Below are 23259 nucleotides of genomic sequence, written 5' to 3'. Positions count from 1 at the left end.
TGAGAGCTTGGAGAGATGTCTCAGTAGTTAAAAGCCTTTGTTGCTCTTGTGGAAGACCAGACTTTGGTTCTCTATATTTAGGTTAAATGGCTCACTGCCACCAATAAGGAACTCCAGGGCATACTGCTCCCTCTTTTAGCTTCCGAGGCACCCTCACACATACACTGGTGTACACACACCCCTTTAAAAATTAATTTTGGGGCTGGGGAAATAGCTCACTTGTTAAGAACACCTACTGCTGACTTAAATAGCACCTAGTTCTATTCCCAGCACCCATGTGGCAGCTTGCAACTTCAGTTTAAGGAGATTAGGTGCCCTAGATTATTAGGGGGAAGTTTTAATGGTGATTACCTTATTTTCCATATTTAATGTTGAACACAAGCATTATCTTTATTTACCAAATGATTTTAAGTTATAGCTAAACTATGCCAGACCACAAGTCTTCCATGTGATAAAACACTCAGTTCAACATTCTTCTTTACTTTTATCTCTTATGCTCTCTTTCTTACTCTCTATGCCTTTAACGGCTACTCCCCCCCCCCCCCCCCCCCCCCCCCCCCCCCCTTTCACACTCAGATGGGCTTTCGTTTTCCCTGGAAAATAGTCTATTTGCAAATAAAGTTATCTGCCAGCTTTATGTTAAGATAATGCATGCTAAAAGTTTCTCATGTTTTATAAGTGAGACCTTTCATTGTATTTTAACATGGTTCCTGGATAGAATGAGTTACTTTTAAAACTTATATTAAGGAATGGAAAAAATGAATTTATAACTGTAATGGTCATTTCTTATGATTAGGAGAATTTTTTTTAAAAAGATTTATTTATTTATTATGTATACAACATTCTGCCTCCATATATGCCCACATGCAAGAAGAGGGCACCAGATCTCATTACAGATGATTGTGAGCCACCATGTGGTTGTTGGGAATCGAACTCAGAACTTCAGGAATAGCAGCCAGTGCTTTTAACCTCTGAGCCATCTCTCCAGCCCCGGGAGAGATTTTCTTAACTGTTGCTTACATGAAATAGTGTAATACCACCTTTAATATTGTGAATAATGAGAACAGACCAATTTTTGAAAATTTGTCATTGTAAACTGATAATTAAAGCTATTTGACATACTTTGTACTTACTGTTATAAAATGAAATGATTTTTCCAGTAATTTTTCACAGCTTTTGCTTAATTTTCTTTTCAGAGAACGATCTCCCCAGCAGAATGTAGTTTCTTGTGTAAGTGTAAGCACCCAGACATCTTCTGAGGACCAGGCTGGCAAGTTATGGGATGAACTCAGTCTGGTTGGCCTTCCAGATGCCCTTGATGTCCAAGCTTTATTTGATTCTACAGGTAGGGGGCTTCTCTGCTGTTGCAGCTTCCACTTGTTTCTAGAAGCATTTATGTTTTGGTGCTTACTCAATAGTAAATTCTAGAAATAAATAAGATCATATTACAAAAATGTCATAATTAAGTTTGCTTGATTATGCATTTGATTTTCATAGGTATTTGAAAGTTGCAAGAGAAAACTTCAAAGAACCATGTGAAACTTAGGGAACATTTAGGCTAGGCCTTTTGCCAGTGAAAGTGAAGTGTAAGTCTTTGCCTCCAGTGGTTTACTTACTGTAGTAGTATGATGATCCACAGGATATGGTACTGTTGGAAATTTTAGCCAATCTCTTTCTTGTTGCAGTTCACCTGATGGTTGATGGTAGGCCAAATGCTGTAGATGAGTGTTCTTGCATGCAATTGAGAGGAGTAGAAGTATAGACGCTGTTAAATTTTCATGCACTCTTATCATCAACTTCATATTATTTTATATAAAGATACTAAATAAAACAGTGTTTAAATAAAATGACTAAGTGAATTTTGCTTGTGGAAAAAATATCAGTATCATCTGGAAGGCTTGTTAAACTGTAGCACAAAACCTATTGATTTTGTGGATCTTAATTATGTGCTCGAATTTTCATTACTGAAAAGTTCTCAAATAAGTACTCTTGAGTTCCAAGTCACAATCTGAGCCAGTTTGAGAAAGGCTACTTTGATAGAATCACATAAAGATACAATTCATATTTACACATTTTGATTTGTTTGTTTAGTTTTTTGAGATAATTCTTACTCTGTAGCCCTCATTATCCTGAACTCACATAACTCTAAGCCCTGGCTGGCCTCGAGTGGATCCTCTTACCTCAGCCTCCTTAGTACTTAGATTACTGCCATGTGCTACCATACCCAAATTGCAGCAATACCTTCAGTGTTTATTAATTTGTTCCTATTTCTTTTTTAGGCACTTGCTGGGCTCATCATCGATGTGTGGAGTGGTCACTGGGAATATGCCAAATGGAAGAACCATTATTAGTGAATGTGGACAAAGCTGTTGTCTCAGGGAGCACAGAAGTGAGTAGAAGAAACAAATCTTTAAGCCACATTTTTTTGTTTGTTCTGGTTTTGTTTTGTTTTTGATAGCTTAATATGTAATGGAAGATAATCTCGAACATCAGATCCTGTGGCTTTTCCTCTTTGGTATTTATATGGTACTATGGATAGAATCCAGGGCTTCATATATCCTAGGCCTGTCCTACAATCATCTAACATTTATCCAAAGATAAAATTTCATTGAGAAGAATTATTTATTAAGTGTGTAGTATAACTCAAAGCACATTACACCAAGGGTAGTTTGTATAAGTTTTTTCAGTTAACTTAAAACTTCACAGTTAAATAAAAAAAAAAGAGCCATTTTAGAAATAGGAATTACTAACTATATTTTTGTGTCCATATAACTGTTTGTTTATGTACTTAATTAGAGACTGTCTCTTTCTAGGTAGTCCTGGGTGGAACTCATGTAGACCAAGATGGTCTTGAACTCATCAAGTTCCCCTGCCTCTTCCTCCAAGTATTGGGATTAAAGCTGTGTGCCTCTATGCCTTGCTTCATGCAGTGACATCTGTGTCTGTCTGTCTGTCTGTCTGTCTGTCTGTCTGTCTGTCTGTCTGTCTATCCATCCATCCATCCATCCATCCATCTGTCCATCCATCCGTTTTTGAGACACAGTTACTCTGTGTAGCTCTGGTTGCCCTGAAACTACTCTACAGACCAGGCTGGTCTAAAACTTAGAGATCCACCTCTTTATGCATCCTAAATGCTGGGATTAAAGGTGTGTTTACACTGCCAGGCACATGTAGTAACTTTTAAAGAACACCTTTTTGATAGTTTTAAAATAAGACCCTGACTTTAGTCCACAAAATGGAAGAACTATGTTCAGCTCTTCAAATGCTGATGAAAATATTCTTTTTCATTGCATTTGTCAGTTCATTTAATCTTTTTTGGCAATATTTAAAGTAATATGCACACACCCCCGTTTTTTTAGAGCTTTACCTATTGTTGAATGATCTCAAGAATAAATGCAACAGCTACCTTCCATTTGTGAAGGCAGCAAATCCCGAAGCTATCCTTCTTGTCAACTCTAAATTCGTTCTGCTTTTGCATGAATAAATGTAGAAGTGACATAGCTTTTTGGAAACAACGTGAAAGCCAGAAATTTTGACTATAGAACTGTATGTGCTTTAATAAATAAGGTGTTCAGAAGTATAGCTGAGGAAAAGACTTATGGTCCCAGTTGCTTTACTCATATTATCCAGACCTAATTCATATAAATGATTGTTAATTTAAGAATAGTCTGGAGACACAGACTTATAGTTCCATTTACTCAGGAGGCTTAGGTAGGAAGATTGCAAATTCAGGCCCAATTTGACTTCATAGTGAATTCAAAGCCAGTTTGGTAATCAACTTAGTGTGGTCTTATCTCAGAATTAAAAGTGAAAGGAGTCTGGGGTTTTATAGTTCAGTTGCAATATGCTTCGCTAGTATATGAAAGGTCCTGCCTTCTACCCTCAGTATCTCTTGACACTCTTCACCCACCAACCCAGAGTGCTGGTTCTAGAATGTTTATGTTACATTAGTTTACTGCATAATAGTACATTGCTTAGTGTGAACATACTTGGATAGTTAGATTATGATTGTGATGGATTGTGATGGATGAGTCAGCACCATTTCTTTTGTTAAGACTTTAATTTTGGTTTATTTCATAACATTGAACGAATTATAAGGAAGGCAATGACAAAAGGCGGAGATGACCTGCTATTGTGTTAGGGCCAGTGGCATCAGTAAAACTCATAGGTATATTTAAGTTTTATTACATTTACTCAGTTACATAGTTTGTTCATGAACTGGTGGTTAGAGGACAACTTGGAGTTATTTCTCTCCTTCCACTGTATGTCCCAAGAATGGAACTCAGGCCATAAGGCTTGACAGACAACAAGTACCTAAACCCACTGAACCAATTCACGGGCCCTCATGATGTTTATAATGACAATGTATAATGATAATGTATAGATATGCATAAGTTTGTATGCAATAAAAAAGATTCCGTTTATCTTAGACGGTAGTTAAAACTCGCTTTACCCTATTTGGATGGAAAGTATACCATGTATGTTGTTCTTTAAATGATTATTGATTGATATTTTGAGTGACATTTTGAGATCAGTGTTATGCCCTGTTTTCACCGAAGGGGTGGGGTAAGAGAATTCATATTTTTTTGAGACCTGCATTCTTTCTTTTGTGATCTTAAGTGTCAATTCTGAGTAGTTTTGGCCAAACATGATGAAAAGCTTACAAAATACTTAGGTGGTGAGGTGGTCATAGAGGAGCCACTGCCAGTGATGTCAAACCTTTACTATTAGATTCAGTCATTCAAAACTTAAGTAGTGTCAGAGTGTTATTGCTGTTTGTATTGTTCCCTGAAGTGTTCCATACAACACGGTGTTCATTTATTCTAAGTTATAGTGGGATATAAGTACGCTAAGGTTTATACAAAGGATCTTTGTAACTTTGCATAGTAAAGATAATGCCCAGGATACTTTACGTTGTCTGTAATTATCAGAAACAAGTTCTTTAATTCTGAAACAAGCTCTATTTGAATCTATCATCTATGACCAATTACTTTTTTTAAAACTTGCATATTTACTTTGTGTACCTCTGTGTGTGTGCTTGTATGAAAGTGTATGTGTGAAGGTGTGCAATTACCTTGTACAGTTGGCAGTCTGAGGACTAGCTGAGGGAGTTGTTTTCTTCTTCCACCATGTGTGTAACAGCAATTTGAATTCCATTGACTTTCTTGACAGCAGACACCCTCACCTCCTGAGCTATCTTAGCAACTTCTCTACTACCAATTCTTATTGACTACCCTTGACTTAAGCCCTATAAAAAGTAAGGATTTAAAAAATATTACATTTATTTTGCTTGTGGGTATGCCCGAGACATACAGCATGCCTGAGAAAGTTAGAGGACAATTTGTCCTCTTTGGCCTGGGAATTGAACTCAAGTCATCAAGCTTGGTGACAGGAGCCTTTCGTTGCCGAGCTATTTAATAGATGACTGGCCCAATTAAAAATTATTTTAGCTTATTAACATTTTAAAGAAATGTGTTGCTGGGGGGTCGTAGCGTACACCTAAAGGTGTGCACTCAGGAGGCAGAGGCAGGTGGATCTTTGTGAGTTCGAGGCCAGCCTGGTCTACAAGAGCTAGTTCCAGGACAGGCTCCAAAGCTACAGAGAAACCCTGTCTTGAAAAACAAACAAAACCCAAAAATACAAAAACAAAAATAAAGGGATTGAAATTCTGAATGCTGCAAAGGGATTTGGGATTTAGGCCATCTAAGGAGTTGGAATGACAAAGAATTTCAGGCCTCTTATATACTATAAGACTTAAATATTTAAAATTACATTTATCTATTTGTGCATGTATGCACGTATATATATTATTTGCACTCGTGTGTGTGTGTGTGTGTTCATGTTCATTTGTTCACTAAAAAGTGTGTGGTGGAGCCCAGAGGATTAAACTCAAGGCTTTGTAGAAATGCTTTTACTGCTTAGCTATTGTCCTTTACCCATGACCAAGACTTTTATTTGGGGACTCTGAGGTCAACAACTTATAGCTTCTTTCTAAATTTTGTACTTTGGTTAATTAGCCACTGGTATTTACACTTTAAATATTTAAGGAAAATTAGTAATAGTTCATAATAGGAAAATTCTATGAAATTCAATTAGAGTATAAAACATTTTGTGGTATTTGCGTAGCATTATGGAATATTTTATTTATTTATTTTTTATCATCACTTTTTAAGTCACAAAACACATTATACTTACTATGTCGTGACATTTATTATTTTTAAAGGATATTATTATACTTCCCAGACTGACTTAAACTGGTATGTACAACAGGAATATCTTGAACTTCTGATCCTCCTGCTGTCACCTAGAGTGTTGGTACTGAAAGTGTGGCTTAGCACATGCCTGGCTAATGCAGTGCTAACCATCTAACTCAGGACCTTGTACATGTGGGACAGCACTATAATAACTCTTGAGCTACGACCAGCACTATATGCTTCTTTTGTATCCTAAAACTCCTGAATGTAGTTATCAGTTTTAACAAATTTTTGATTGGTGCGTTTAGGTTTTCTTAGTTAAAATCATCTCATCTATATGCATAGATTTGAGTTCTTCCTTTTTAGTTTCTTTCTCTTTTTGGATTGCTCTTGCTAAAATTTTGGCCATATTAGATTTCTTCTTCTTTCTTCTTCTTCCTCCTCCTCCTCCCCCCCCCCCTTTTTTTTTTTTTTTTTTTTTTTGGGAGACAGGTTTTCTCTGTATAGCCCTGGCTGTGCTGGAACTCACTTTGTAGACCAGGCTGACCTCGAACTCACAGTCAACCTGCCTCTCGTCTCCTGAGTGCTGGGATTAAAGGTATGCGCCACCACTGCCCCAGAGACATCCTTTTCTTGTTTCAAAGTGTAGAAGAAATGGTTTTCTGCTCTTCTCCATTCAGTATATCATTGACTGATTTTCAAGCATAACTTTTGGTGTTTTGTTTTTTGAGACATGCTTTCTAGCTGTATTCTTTGGAATCTGAGACCAGGTTGGCCTTGAACTCAGATTTCCACTCTCCCCCACCCCCACCCCCCACCCCAGTACACCACCATAACCAGGTGAGGCATGTTCTCTGTCTCCAAGCCTGTACACGCCCTCTCTAATAAACTCTTAAACAAGGGGGGAGGGGGTACCTGTGAAGTAGAGAGTTCCCCACCACCAGAAACATTCAAGAAGAGGATGATGAAGTGTGCTCTGGAAGAGGTGTCTGTACTGTTTTCCCCCCCCCCCCCCAGCTTTTTTTGTCTTTAAAGTGAACCCACTGTTTCATTGGTTTTATGTGTATTTTTATTTACTTATTTTCTGGTCTTTGTGACAATTTCTACTTTTCATTTTTTTTTTCTTGTTTATCTGTCTCCTTGAGGTGCATTTTTAGGTTGTTTGAGACAGCTCTTTCTCCATCCCACTTCATGTCTCTCTCTCTCTCTCTCTCTCTCTCTCTCTGTGTGTGTGTGTGAGAGAGAGAGAGAGAGAGAGAGAGAGAGAGAGAGACACCACGTGTGCGTGCATGTGTGCGCGTGCTCACGCATGCGTGCCATAGGTGTGCAGGCACCAGATCTGTTTGTAAGTCACCTGACGTGGTTGCTGGGAATTGGGTCCTTTGCGTGACCAAGTACAATTTCTCTAGCTCCATGAAGTACTTAACGTTTGTTTTGGTGTGTATGTGTTACTGAAAAGCTCCCTTTTAGTACTGCCTTTTCTGTCTTCCCCAATTTTGTTTTAATTTTCATTTGTTTTAGTAATTTAATTTTTATTTTAATGTCTTCCATTATTCATTGGTCTTTTATAACCATTGTTTAATTCCATGTACTTGTATGTTTTCCATGAGTCTTCGTGTTGATTTCTTAGTTATATTCTGTTGTTGCTTAAGAAAGATACATGATGTGATTGTAGCTTTTTTTTTTTTAAATTATTGAGATTTGTCTGGAGACCTGGCATGTGATTGATCCCAGAATATATTGTGTTCAGTATATACTTGTCTTCTTAGTCTCTTTTTCACATTTATATGTGGTATGAGTTTATGTATGTTAGTTTTATGTGTGTGTACATTTATCTGTCTGTCATGCTATGCTATGCTATGCTATTTTTTTCGTATAGTCCAGAGGTTGATATCGGTGTTTACCTCTCACTGAACCAACTGAATACAGATTCTGCTAATCTAGCTAGTCAGGTTGCTCTTAGGGAATTTATTTTTCATCTCTTGGGCACAGAAATTATAGGATGGTCCCTAAGCCTGCTTAGCTTTCATGTGAGTCCTGAGGATCCAAATTGTGGTCATCATACTTGCACAGCCAACATGTTATCCACAGAGACTTCCCTGTTGGCGGAGTTTTCCTGTCCTGATCACCTGCTCCCAAATAACCATCACAGAGAGTTATGACTTATAAATGTTGGGCCAATAACTCAAACCTGTTACTACCTAGTTCTTACAATTTAACTCATTTCTATTAATATATGTATTGCCCCAAGACTTGTGACTTTTACCTCTATCCCATTTTTGTGTCCAACTGGTGACTCCTGATTCCATCTTTCTTCCTCCCAGCATTCTCCTAGTCTGGCTTTCCTGCTTTAACCTTATTCTGTTCAGCTATTGGCCAGTGAGCTTCTTTATTAAATCTATCACAATTACATATATTCACACAATGGAAAGGAATATCCCATAGCACTTTCCTAACCCTTTTTTTCCTTTATAGTTTTTGATGTAAAATATTTATTATATGAAATGAATGTATTTTACCGGATAACTTTTCTCTTTGCTCATGCTCTCTTTGTCTAACACTTATTTTCATTTTATGTGATTCTTTACCAGTCAAATAAGTTTCTTTTTTTATAATATTTATGTATTTATTATGAATACAATATTCTGTTTGCATATATGCCTGCTAGAAGAGGACACCAGACCTCATTACAGATGGTTGTGAGCCACCATGTGGTTGCTGGGAATCGAACTTGGGTCCTTTGGAAGAGCACGCAATGCTCTTAACCGCTGAGCCATCTCGCCAGCCCTCAAATAAGTTTCTTATATAGTACATATTCATTGGAGTTAGTTTGTTCTTTCTATCTATCTATCATCTATCTATCTATCTATCTATCTATCTATCTATCTATCTATCTATCTATCTATCTATCTAATCTATCTATGCCAGTTCAAAGCTTCTGATTGAACTTAATATATTTTCTTCCAAGGTTATTGTTGGTTAGGGTAGAATTCCTTCTGTGCTTTTGGTTTTTGTGCTTCGTGCTGTTTATTCTTTTCTACCTTTCAGTAGTTTTCTTTCATGGAAGTAGTTGATTTTCTTTTCGTTGGTGTGTATCATTTCTAGTGAATTTTACATATTGTATTATGTATTGAGAGTTATATATTGTGTGTTTTCAGGGTGGCACCTACTGTCTTTTTGTTTATTTCTTCTCTTTTTAAAAACTTGGAAAAATTTTTCCTTTTTATTTTTGAAATAGGGTTTCTCTATCTAGCCATAGCTGACCTAGAACTAGCTCTGTAGGCCAGGGCTGACCTTTAGCTCTCAGATATCCTCCTGCCTCCGTCTAATGAGTGTGGCTTATCTTTTTGTTTACAAGTAGGACTTTCTTAGACATTTTTTCACAGGTCTAGTCAGTCATTAGTTTCTATCTGATTATGAGATATTATTTTTCTTTTGAAATAAAAGCAATGTTATTCTAGTTCTGTGAAGAATGCCACTGGAATTTTGATGCAGATTGCATTAAATTTATAGGCCACTTTTGATGACATAGTCAATGTCACAGTAGAATTCTGCAATTGCATGAACATGGATGCTTTTTCTGTTTTCTGGCACCATTTCAGTTTCTTCTTACAGTGTTTCAAGTTGTCATTGAAGAAGTTGTTCTTCATCCTTTTTTTATTCCAAATTATTTAAGAGCTACTGTATATGAATCTTAGTTAAATCAACCACCTCCCAACCCCATGGTTTCACTTTTAGGTAGCCCCTCCTGGCTTAGAACTTGAAAGGTAGACCAACTTTAGTTTTTGTCCTGTCTTTCCCTTTGCCCCTTCATCATTGACATATGAAAAGATAGTTTTGGTTTCTTGTTGTTTTATATACTGCATTTTTTTTTTTTTGTTTAATGAAATGCTGAAAGTGCTTTTATCAGGTTTACAAAAGTTTCTGGTTGAGTCCTTAGTGTTTTTTAAGTGTAACACATATCGAGAAATAAAGATCATTTTACTTCTTTCCTATTTGTATTTCTTTTTCCTTTCTCTTTCCTTATTGCATAGCCAAGACTTCAAGCTCTATACTGGGTAAGAGTGGAAGGAGTTTTTTCTCATTCCTGATTTTGAGGAAAATTTCAATTTCCCCCTATTCAGTAATGTTGTTTTGTTTGTATGCCTGGTCTATTCCCAGACTCTTTAGTTATTTTTTGTCATGATGGATGTTAAACAATGTCAAAGGCCTTTTGTACTTCATGTAATCAGTTTTTTCTCCTTCTCTCCTTCCTTCACTAAATTTTACTGATTTGTTTATATTGAACCATCCTTGTTTCCTTGGAATGAAACCAACTTGACATTGGTATGGAATTAAAGCAGCTTGGCTCTCCCAGTTACACAGCAGCTCTCACCGTGGGACTGCAGTGAGTTGACTGACTTCAGGTTCTGTGATTTGTTCTTTGTTATTAGGCCTCCAGATTAGCTCAACCTTACACAATAGCATACTGATACTCAGAGAACAGGAAAGCTGACCTTCTTTTGATTGTGTTCCACAGTGCTGGAGTAGTCACAATCTCACAAACATCTTTAGCTGGCTCTTTATTCTAGAAAGTTCTGACGTATCTTTCTGAAGAATGTGGGTTTTCAACTCTTACTTCACTAAACAGGTTTAGGAGCCTTGTTCATTTTCTCCTATTTGAATATTCTATATTCTATATGAATATTGATATGGTTCAATCAGTATGAGTCCTATGACTCATAGTCTTTGTTCTCTCTGCCTGCCTCTTTTTTTCTTTCCTTCCTTTCCCTTTTCTACTTTCCTCAACACACTTGTTCAGAATTTCAGGCATTCTTTTTTAGTGTTTTTTTCTTTTGTGGTTGCTCTGGCTTGTATTTTTTATTTGAGTGTTCTCAATTTCAGAATTTCTTTTGTTCCTTCTTACTTAGTTCTCCACTAATGTTGTGAATTTCTTTTCTCACTTTGCTATATTATGCATCTATTTTTTCTTGCTACTTATGAGTTTCTCTCATGTTTGTTTTGAGTCCTTCAGGCATTTAATAGATTTCTTCCCCATGGAGATCTGTTGCTGGAGAATTAATGGAGTGTTCTTTCTCCTGATTCTCCTTGATGTCTGCACATCTCCCATTTGTTGTAATAATTGTTGATCCTATTTTGAGGCATAGCTTGTACAGGAAAATGCTTNTTTTTTTTTTTTTTTTTTTTTTTTTTTTTTTTTTTTTTTTTTTTTTTTTTAGGTGAGATTTAGGTTCTTTGGTTATAGATGAGTTCAAAAGTGTAACACCCCTTTCTCCTTGTAATCAATGTTAGCATCTCAGTAATCTAGTAGCCATGAAAGAAATTGTAAGAATTTTCAAGTGATATGAGCTTGCAAAAGAGTGTGTCCTCAGGTCCTTTTGAATCTAGTTCCAGTGACATTGGCTTATTTATGTATAAGCTGTCCTTGTGTAGCAGGATATGGAGAGAAGTGTCTCTGCTGTCCTTCAGCCCAAGCTTAAGAGATACTTGGATCTGTCATGCCAGAATTGTCATGGTTCTGAACTAATAACATGTAGAGGATTTTGTTTACAATAATTGTAGCTCTAACACAGTGGGCTGCTGCAATGTCCTTTCCTGGATACAAGTCACAGTTGGATATTCAGTGCTTGTAGCTGTGGTTCTGGGGCTAGAATATCTTGGCAGGACTGTCGTCAGGTGCAGTGTGGGTTAGATCATAGGATCAGCTGTTGCTTGTGATTGCTGGTAGTTCTTGGTTTGAACCAGGCGGTCAATTAATCAAGTAGTTCCTTATTCTTATAGGATAAATGTATGTGATACCAGGACATGACAAACATTTTTTCATGCTTCTAAATCCAAATGAGGTCCCAAGGGACAGTGGTAGGTAATGGAGCATTTCAACTGAAACCCCAAGGCAACGGCCTGAGGAGGAGACCTTTGTCTAATGTCTCAATGAAAATATCGGTGGCACTATGACTGGTCCTGAAACTGACCTCTGCTGCATGGGAGGCACATAAACCCTCAGTAGACACTTAGTGCTATAGGGACTACCTTCTGGTTGCTGATAGTGCCTGACAGACAGTAGTAGCTTTTGATGCAGATTGAGTACTAAGTCAAAAGAAGGTCCAGTGTGCATTCTCTCTTTTGAAATGGTGAGTGCCTCAGCAAGTAAAGGAACATGCTACTTAAGCCTGGCAACTCAAGTTTGACCCTCAGAACCCACATAATGTGGAAGGAGAGAACTGTTTCTACACAGTTGTCTTCTGACTTGCTTCTTGCTTATACATTCTCATGCAAACACAATAAACTCTGTGTGTAGTGTTTTGCCCAACTGCTTGCAATAATAATGTTGATTAAACACTGCATTGTTTATCATATATTTGCCTCCCTTAAATTAAGAACTTTGATAGTGTCATTATTTAAATTTAAATTGTGCTTATGTTTATAACCTATAAATTGTTATTATATTCTTTAACATTTGCAATTTAAGTATGGTTATTTGTTGACATTTGATTTTTCTCTGAGATGGTGATTTTTATCATACAAAGGGATGATAAAATTTTTTCTACATAATCAGATTTATTAATGTTTTTATTTATGGATATTAGTTATTGTTCTTTTGCTGAACAGAGACACCATGACCAAAGCAACTTAAAAAAGAAAGCATGTACTTGGGGATTTGCTTACAATTTCAGAGGGTGAACCCACGACCATCATGGTGGGGAACAAGGCAGCTGGCATGAAGGCATGGTGCTGGAGCAATATCTGAGAACTTACATCCTGATACAAAGGTAGAATGCAGAGAGAGTGAAACGGGGCCTGATGTGGTCCTTTGAAACCTAAGTAGGAACCACATTCAAAAGTATGAGCCTATGGGGACTATTCTTATTCAAGTTAACACTTATTCAAGTGTTAAATGGGTGTTATTAGGGGCCATATGGATGTTGGGAATTGAATTTGGATCTTTTGTAAGAGCAGCCATACCAGTGCTCTTAGACAAAGAACAACCTCTCCAGTCCGTCTAATACCCCCCTCCTACACACACACACAAGTAGATACTTCAATTAGAGACATATATTTAGCAATGTACAAATTAGAATAATTACCATCATTGACATAAATCTTACTTCAGGCTAGCTCACAAAGAAAATTAGATAGGTTGTCTTTCATTTGAAGCCTTTCAGTTTATAAGGGAAGGGCCCAACTCTTTATTTTTTTTTTTTTTTTTTTTTTTTTTTTTTTATTTAAACAAAGTGTCATTGAGTGTTTTCTTTCTTAGAGAACAAATTTCAGGTTTAAAGTTTTACCTGTTTTGTGTTTGTTTACCTGCCTGCCTACCTGTTGAGGCAAGATTTCTCTTTGTAGCCCTGGCTCTCCTGGAACTCACTCTGTAGACCTCCAGAGATTGGCTTGCCTCTATCTGAGCGTTGGGATTAAAGACATGTGCCATCAGTGCCTGGCCTATCTTCTTTAATTTTAAGTTTCTTCAGGGTTAAGGTTTTGTAGTACCATGCTTGCTACATGTCAGAGAATTTTTTCCCTTTTTTTATTGTTTTGGTTTTTGTTTTTAAGGAGAGAGAGAGGAGAGAGAATGAATGAATACATATGTACATATGTGTGAGAGCACAGGACAACTTGGAGGAGTTGATTTGCTCCTTCTACCATGTGGGTTCCAGAGATTTAACTCAGGACATCAGACTTGATAGCCTGAAGAGTCATCTTACCAGTCTTTTGATTTGAGGGGAGAAAACCCCCCAAAAGCTCCACTGTTATGTAAATGGAGATTTTAAAGCTTCCAATAGTGGATTTTACATTGTGAGCTTCTAGTTTTTGTTGTAGGTCACAGGACATAATTTATATATAGACTGAAGTTTCTGTCCTGCTCAGTCCCACAGCCATTCAGTCCCAAATAAATGCCGAGGCTTATATTAATTATAAACTGTTTGACCTATTGCATAGGCTTATTACTAACTACCTCTTACAACTCAAATTAACCCATAATTTTTATCTATCTTTAGCCACATGGCTTGGTGCTTTTCTCAGTAAGGCATTTTTATCTTATTTCCTCTATGGCTGGCTGGTTACTGCATCTCTGCCTTTCCTCTTCCCAGAATTCTCCCAGTCTGGTTTCTCTGCCTATACTTCTTGCCTGGCTACTGGCCAATTAGTGTTTTATTAAACTAATTCGAGTAACAAATCTTTAGAGGATTCAAGAGCATTATCCGACAGCATACTTATTTTTATTAAATATGGCCTAGAAAATATATGCTCTTTTGTATATAGGCATTTATTTATGTTCATATATGTAATGAATACTTTGAGAATTTTATGTACATATGGAGTAGATTTTGTCTGTGTGTCTGAGTATTGAATCAAACTTGATTGTTATGAAGTTCTTTATTTCATGTCTACCTAATCTCTTGGTTTGACGGTTATAGTAAAGTCTCATTTTATGTACTTACTTCCAATCAGGTTTCTGTTTTGTAGCTGAAGATATTTCTTACATTCATAAGCTTTAATAACATTTTATTTTACATTTATACTAAATAAAGTTATGCTGATATTCACTGTTACCTTTTACCTATACTTAGACTTTTAGTTTGAATTCTTCTGTTTGTTTCTTGAATTGTAACTGCCAGTGTGCCTAATATGTGTGCCCGTTGGTGCTTGTGTTGGTGCACACCACTTACATTACAGACATATAAATGTTATGTTTGTACATAAAGTATATATGAGTATATGAATTACACAGCTTTGAAAAAGTTACTGCCTTTTAGTAGCAAAGTTTATTGGTTATATCATATGTGAACTTGAATGTTTCTCAATAGACATTACAAATTTTTACTTCCAAATTTTTTAAAGTGTCATACTGGGGATTAGGCTATGGCTTTAACATGCTAGGCAGTAGGTGTATCACTGAACTGTATCCTAAGCCTGCAGGTAATCTTTTATAGATAACTTGTTTTTCTCCAGTATTGCTATTGCTTGATATTATTACCTGGAAATGATCTTTTCTTCTGTCTTGTGTGTGTTTTCTAAAATTCCCACTTGTCCTCCATTTTAAAATTTTGCTGTTCCTCGACATGGGCTGTTTTAGTCTGAAGCTGATCTTTAGGAAGTTCAGAGAACAACTGTGACAGAGATTAAGCCGGGGAGCTTTTTTTAGGAATGCAAAGATCTGTGAAAATGACAAAGACCGTTTTTTATTTACGTCTCTTGTTTGTTTAGTTGGAATTATGCTTAAATATTGATGCTTATTTAGGTATCAAAATTTCAACTAGAATTTGATTACGACTCATTTTTCTTTCTAGTGTTCTTTTCGGCCTTTTATTGACCTTCTGGGTCAGATTTCCACATAATAATTGTCTTTAGTTTTTCTCTCCCCTACCCTGTCTAACTTAATCTCTCCCAGCTTGGGCTCAAACCTCAAAACTGTGATCTTCCTCTTTGAAATATTGTTGGTTCTGTTTTGGTTTGTGCTGTAGATTTCTTTTTGGATGTCATTTCAGTTGAGTTTAAGTTTTGGAAGAGCTTTTTATAATTGAAGATTTATTTATACTATTACTAATAGAGACTTTCACTGACCCTTAAAAGCTTTTTATATTAATACTCCATTATTACACATTACTTTTGCTTATCTATCTCTTCTTTGCTCTCTTGAATGATTATGCAAAATAGAAAAGGAGAAATTAAAATCCATATTTTTCTAACCCTCACTGTGTATTGTAACCCATGCTAGTCTGAAATTCATGGCTTCATCCTCCTGAGAGCTGGGCTTATGGATATGTGCTGTCATGCATGGGTATGGTTTATGAGTGCTGGCAATAGAGAAATTACATGCGAAAAAGTCATTCTTTGACATTTTTTTTTGTAGTTTTACAGCTAAGTTTTATGGTTTAGAAAGATATCTACCATTTGTATGTCACATTTTCATTCAGTGTCAGATGTTCTTTAATTAACTATGTGATTCTAGGAGAAGGGCTTGAAAGGTTCACTTAAGTGCAGGTTCATGTTTCTCTTTTTCTTGATACCTTTATAATATAAATTATTTTACTGGATAAGTTCTAGTACTTTTCATATCAGAGTATCTAATGTCAGGTAAACTTTTTTAAATTGAAGATATAATTAAAATAATATATTGGCATTTTTAAAATTATTAAAATGACATACTTTGGAGAAAGGATCAGTTTAGAATACATTTTGTCTTATTATGCACTTACACTATAACTCATTTATTTGCCAAAATTATTTTTATACAAAAGGTTTTTGCACAGCTTGCCATATTGTATCAAACAAAATAAGGGATCCTAGATTTTACCAATCTGCCAGAAAATATTTTTATTATTTCAGTGAGTTATTATAATTTTTTCCCTGCACATTAATTGCATTTTCTTAGCTTAACATTTCTTGGTCTTTCTGTGTGACATTTAGACTGAGTAGATTCTCATGGACAATCCTGAGTCTGTTAATATTCCAAAGAAAGCTAAGTTCCTTGGAAAGTTTTATTATAAAAATACAATTCATTTAGAAACAGTTGGTTACTGTAATCTATATCAGTAAAGAGAAATGAGACCTTATTTTTTTTTGTTTTCTGTCTTTCACAAATAATATTCTAAGTAAAAAATAGAATGGCAATTTATAGTTAGTATTCTTATGGATATTGCATGAAATTAAAGTGTGACGGTTAATTAGTAATGTCCAGTGTGTTTCTGGAGTTGAATTAAAATTGCTTAGAAGACAGACAGTATTTACTGTAGTGGATTGATGATAGTGAAAAAATATTCAACAGTATATGGTAATACTAGATATATAGAAAAATATTGAAATTAATTATTAAAAATCTGTTATTCTGATTAGCAGAATATAGATCGAATACATTAGTATGTGGAGCATGCAATAATATTTGAAGAGTCCGCTTTCCTCTGCTAGTTAAATGAAGGTTTAGTAGTTTTAGCTAGGCTTTTTATGAGCCTCATTTAGGAACACATTTACCAAAATGAAGTATGTTTGGTATATAAGTATGAACATGTGTTCATTAGGCCTTTCTGTGTCAAAGCATTGTGTGTGTGTGAGAGAGAGACAGAGAGAGAGAAACAGAAACAGAGACGAGGTCTGTCTTTGCTGTTCTGGATTTCTGTAGACCAGGCTGGCCTTGAACTCATAGAGACCCACCTGCCTCTGCCTTTCAAGTTCTTGGATTAAAGCCACGCGCCACCAAGCCAGGCAGAATTCCTGGTTTCAGCCGGGCGGTGGTGGCAGGAGCCTTAAATCCCAGCATTGGCAGAGGCAGGCAGATCTCTGTGAGTTCAAGGTCAGCCTGGTCTAGTAGAGCTAGTTCCAGGACAGCAACCAAAAAGCCCTGTCTTGAAAATCAAAAAAAGAAAAAAAAAAAAAAAGAATTCCTGGTTTCATATATAGAGAGAATGCTTTTTGGTCCCTACAGTCCAAGACCTTGGACTAGCTTGAAAAAAATAGTTATGTAAAGATATAAATACTAAGATAGATATATGTGCCAGACAGACTGCTCTCTGCTTTAATAATCTATGGAGTAGGAGCTGTAAATCTTCACAGTGGAAACCGAACAAGTAAAATATGAGATAATTTGGGGTGACTTCTTCTGTATTCAGTTGTTGCTTTGTTGTTTAGTTTGCTTTTTTTTTTTAACCACTGTAAGAGATTGAAATGGAAAGGAAAATAAATATAGCTAGGTATTTCCCAGCTTTTGTATAGATCTAGAACTATACTAAGTGCTGTGGTTAAGTTTGTATTGTAGGTTCTTTTTTTAATTGTCATCATTATCACTACTGTCTTTCCACCCCCACCAGGTTACTGAGGTAGTCTCATTATATAGTCCGAGATGTGTTTTAGTTCTTCATATTCTTACCTCAGCTCTCCGAATGTTATTTTGTAGGTATTTTAAATACATGCCTGGCTATGAAATTTTTTAATGTGTTTAAATCATATAGGGGCCCTTCATTATTTTACAATTTACTAGTCTCTTTCATTCATGGACACACAGACACCAGGCACACTGGCTATCTTGCAACTTGCTGTATAAAATCATCTGGTCCAGTACTCACAGAGATTCGCTTGCCTTTGTTTGCCCTCCTGATATAAAAGTTTGCCACCATGCTTAGCTTTTTTTTTTTTTTTTAAGAATTCTAAAAATTTATAGTCTCTTTTGTGGGATTTAAAAACTGATATTGTAGTAACCCTGTACTGTAAACCAGGTTTTTTCTTTGTCAAAAGATTCATTTATTTTACTTTTATGTGTATGACTGTTTTTCCTGAATGCATTTATGTGCACCACATATGTCCCTATTTAGGTCCCTTGTAACTGAGGCTATCACGCGGTGCTGAGAGTTGCGCCTTGATTTATTTCAAGAGCAACAAATACCTTTAACCACTGAGCCATTTTCCCCAACTTCTACCCCATACAGACATATATACAAGATCTCTTGTAGCCTTGCTGGCTTCAACCTCAGAGCTTTGTGCATCCAGGCAAAAACTATACCAGCAATGTACATCCATCATTCCTAAACCTGCTTTCTTCTCCCAGTGTGACCACAACAACAAAAACCATTCTAGTTTAATGTTTTTGAGAAGGTAAATTGAAATACTAATTGTCTAATGAGTTGGTTGAATATGAATGAACTGGGTTTCTGAGATGATTAGCATTTTAAACTGGCCCTTTGTTTTTGTTTTTAATACATTTCAGTTGTTTTAATAGTAAGGTACAGCTGTTTCTTTATTCCTTTTTACCCTTCTTCACAGTTTTTTAAAGGTCATTTCTCTCCTTTTTCTCTTTCCAGCGATGTGCATTTTGCAAACATCTTGGAGCCACTATCAAATGCTGTGAAGAGAAATGTACCCAGATGTACCATTACCCATGTGCTGCAGGGGCCGGCACCTTTCAGGACTTTAGCCACTTCTTTCTTCTCTGTCCAGAACACATTGACCAAGCTCCTGAAAGATGTAAGTGTACTACCCATGCAGTTGTAATTTCATAGGTATTTACTTAAAATATCACATGTGTATTTGGAGAGTTACTTTACTTGTATTAAAAGGTAATATAAAATTCTCAAGAAGGAAGAAATTAATATTTGAAAGATGATATATAATCCTAGTGGTCTGAGAAATCTTTGCTGTTGGATATTATGTCCTGTGTCCCCTCCCCATCCCGTATCCCGCCCCCGTCTCATTATGTAGCTCTGACTAGCCTGGAAATCATAGATCCACCTGCCTCTGCCTCCCGAATGCTGGGATTGTAGGCTTGTGTATTATACCTGGCTCACTGTAGGTTTTTGAGGGAAATCTATAACCAGTAATTTTATTAGTATTAATTCCAAAAAAGTAATTTTTTCTGAAATTCCAAGTTTTCATATTTTAAATTCTTATATAAAAAAATTTTAAGCTACTATAGAAGACATGCTGAATACACAGTTTCTTTAACATGTCCTGAGTATAGATTATTAAAGCAGAGAGTGGTCTGTCTGACACACACATCTACCTTAGTATTTATATCTTTACATAACAGTTTTTTTCATGCTAGTCCAAGGTCTTGGAGTGTAGGGACCAAACAGCATTCTCTCTATATATGAAAAGTTTAGTAAGAAAATTTGGCACAGGAAATACAGCTTGGAGCAGTATGAAAGAAATGATGAGGGTGACACCCCCCCCCCCCTACACACTTTGTATATGTAAGTCAAAAATTTGACCATTCCAAAAATTAATACGAGGAAGAAAATGTGAGCACTTAATCCGATTCATAGTATTATTTTAGGATTTTACTCCATACTAAGAGGAAAAGGTAAGTGGACTCTGCATGATATAGTGGAAATAGTGAAAAATTGCTTCACAGTACCAGTCCAGCAGTATAAACATACCCTGCAGATATTTTTGTCTGTCTTTCCTTATCTTTAAGCCAGTCATATGAAACCAGTGCCCAATAAAGTAAATTTTATTTTCGGAAGATTTTTAACAATGCACTATAAAAGTTCATCTTTCAGATCACCTGTCACATGTGCACACATATATGTGGAGGTGGAGGTGCATTTGCATAGTAGATTCCTGAGGTTAATGCGCTTGCCTTCTACTATTGATCTTCATCTTTTGAGAGAGTTTCTCACTGAATCAAAACTTAAAGCTTGTCTAGACAGGCTTATCAGTAGGGAGCTGCCTGCACTTCTGTTGTATCCATTGCCCTAACTCCACCTTCATCACAAACTGCAGCTGTGCATGGTAGCCATACCTGGCTTTCACATGTGTACAGTGAATACAACCCTAAATTCTGTTTTCTGACCTTTTCAGTATATTGGAAGGAATCCATAATTTAACTTTTCTTCATGCGATTGTTTGATAAGCAGACCACAAAGCAGTGTCCTGCCAGTCAAGAAAGTGGCAAATAGTATTTGTCTCAGTGTTGTTAGAATTAGTAAGCTTTGCTGACTTTATCCTGAAGTTTTTTTCCCCTGTGGAGCAGCTTGACTTGTTGCTCTTTACCATTGCTTTGTTGTGTTCGCTGTACTTTCTGCATACACATCAGCAGTTTGTCAGATCTGGCAATCAGTGCCCTTATCCACTGAGCCATCTCTTAAGCAGTTCTTATTGACCTTTCTTAGGGTCCCTTTACCTTCCATTTGGAGCAATTTATTTCAGAGCAAAGCTCAGCATGTTTGTCCTACCTCTTGCTCTCCTTGTTTCATAACTATAGGTAAGGGACTACACCTGATCTTAGCCAAAAGCAAAAGTAAGCTGGAGCTCAGAAATTGGCCACCCGAGATAGCTTTTCTGTCTGTTAGCTGTGAGAATTTTGTTACCCTTACTTCATTAAGCATCTATGTCTAATGCTTCTTCTTTTTTCCTACTTTTGTGCTTATCTTCAGGTATTCTTTACTTTCATAAATGATTCATAAATGATTATTAAAATTTGCTTAGGTAGAAGTACCGATTACCAAATAGTAAAGTGTGATCTTCAAAGCCAAATTTACCTGGATTTGATTCTTGTAGACCAGGCTGACTTTGAACTCACAGAGCCATCTCTCCAGCCCCCTAATTGGTCTTAATAATAAAAACTTGGAGCCAGATATCAAGGTAAATGCTGAAAGATCAGAGAGAGGGAAAGGAGTTAGTCACAGCCAACTTTTACTTTTTTTTTTTTTTTTTTTTTTTTAAGATTTTTCGAGACAGGGTTTCTCCGTAGCTTTTGGTTCCTGTCCTGGAACTAGCTCTTGTAGACCAGGCTGGCCTGAACTCACAGAGATCTGCCTGCCTCTGCCTCCCAAGTGCTGGGATTAAAGGCGTGCGCCACCACCGCCCGGCCTTGCTTCCCAATTTCTAAAAAAATCGAAGAATCATTTTTAAAAGTGCATAGTTTTTATGGGTACTAGCACTTTTTCTTAATATTAAGAAAAATATTAAAACATCCTGTATTAAATGAAACTACACTTTTATTTTTAAATTAATCACTTATTTTATTTATTTATTCATCTAGTTTGAGACAAGGTTTCTCTCTGTAACAGTCCAGGCTGTCCTGGAACTCAGAGACCTGCCTGTTTCTGCCTCTGCCAGTCCTGGGATTAAAGGCATCCATCACTATGCAGGACTTAATCATTTATTTTAAAAGGCAATTAATAACCTTTTAAAAGTATTCTGAAAAGTAAGCATTCAAGAGCTGGAGATATGGCTCTGCAGTTAAGAGTACTACCTGCTCTTTCAGAGGTCCTGAGTTCAATTCCTAGCAACCACATGGTGGCTCACAACCATCCATTATGAGATCTGGTGCTCTCTTCTGGCATGCAGGTGTTCGTGCAGGAGGAGCACTGTATACATAATAAATAAATCTTAAAAAAACAAAAAGTAAAGTAAGCCTTCAACTTAACTTAAAATACATTTAAATAAGACCTTGATTTGTTCTGGGTTATTGGAGATACAAAGTAGAAAAGTTTATGCTTCATCCTTCAAGGCTTTATTCTGTTGTGTTACAGTTAACGTTTTAACAAATTTCTTTCAAGCATACAGGGAAAAGGAACATTCAGTTAATTTCCAACTTTCCTTTTAGGCGAAAAAAGACGTATTGATATTTATGTGTGCTTATATGTAAATTGCAGTACTCATTTATAAGAATATGGGTCAAGCCAACTGTGCTCTCACTATGCAGCTAAGGCCAACCTTGAAATCCTGATCCTTCTGCTTCCACCTCTCAGGTGCTGAGATTACAAGCATCATTTCCATATGCCATCATTTCCAGCTCCACTGACTGGATCTTTAAAACAATTAAATTGTTTATTTTGCATGCATGTATGTATATGTGTGGCCGGCGTGTACTAAGGTGTTTGTGTGTGAAAGCCAAAGGACAACTTGTGTTGTGGTTGAGTCTCTCCTTCCACTATGTGGGTTTTAGGGATTTTGTTCAGGACAGCCAATCTGAGCAGCAAGCACCTTTGCCAGTTAAGCCATTCTGCTGGCCAAGCCCTATCGGGTGGTTCTGAGTTTAAGCAGAATGCATGATTACACTTAGGATTTTGAAATTGTGCTTTGCATATCAAGATGATGATTTAGAGAGAATAGAACCATAAGTAGGAATGATTTTACTTACAAACTATTAAAATACTAAGAAAATATTATGGGCTAAACCAAAGGAAAAATGTATAGAAAATTTAATAGAGCTGGCCAGTGCTGGCTCATGCCTTTAATCTGAGCACTTGGGAGGAAAAGGCGGACAGATCTCTGAGTGGACAACAGAGTGAGTTCAAGGACAGCCAGGCTACCTAGAGACACCCTACCCCCCGTTTGTTTTTTAATAGAAATAATTGGGATCTGGTAAAGTGTACTGAGATAGGGAGATGTGATAGCAAAATGGTATTAAAATATCTGGTTTTATACATTCTTTTGAGAAAAAAAAAGAAGTGATTTTAGAACATCTGACTGGTGAGCTGTTGTGTAAGGCTTGTTGATAAAGGGTTGAGGCTTTTGTTTTTTTTATGATAAACAATTTTATTTTTTTTAATTCTTTTTTAAAATTTATTTATTTATTTATTAAAGATTTCTGTCTCTTCCCCACCGCCGCCTCCCCTTTGCCTCCCCC

The 23259-nt window shown here is 36.4% G+C and overlaps 1 protein-coding gene across 9 annotated transcripts in view; it reads left to right on the top strand.

Moving 5' to 3' along the window:
* Window positions 1-23259, top strand: part of Kmt2c (lysine methyltransferase 2C) — a 239931-nt gene that overhangs the window by 93990 nt on the left and 122682 nt on the right. For all 9 annotated transcript variants that reach the window (XM_050123724.1, XM_050123718.1, XM_050123725.1 and 6 more), the window contains exons 5-7: window positions 1197-1345; window positions 2280-2389; window positions 18986-19148. In XM_050123724.1, the coding sequence (XP_049979681.1) occupies window positions 1197-1345; window positions 2280-2389; window positions 18986-19148 (422 nt within the window). The remainder of the gene's footprint in view (window positions 1-1196; window positions 1346-2279; window positions 2390-18985; window positions 19149-23259) is intronic.

Source organism: Alexandromys fortis, unplaced genomic scaffold, assembly GCF_014885135.2.
Source record: "Alexandromys fortis isolate MF-2015 unplaced genomic scaffold, M_Fortis_MF-2015_v1.1 scaffold_217, whole genome shotgun sequence".
NCBI classification, from domain to species: Eukaryota; Metazoa; Chordata; class Mammalia; order Rodentia; family Cricetidae; genus Alexandromys; species Alexandromys fortis.
This window is presented reverse-complemented; position numbering and strand designations above follow the sequence as displayed.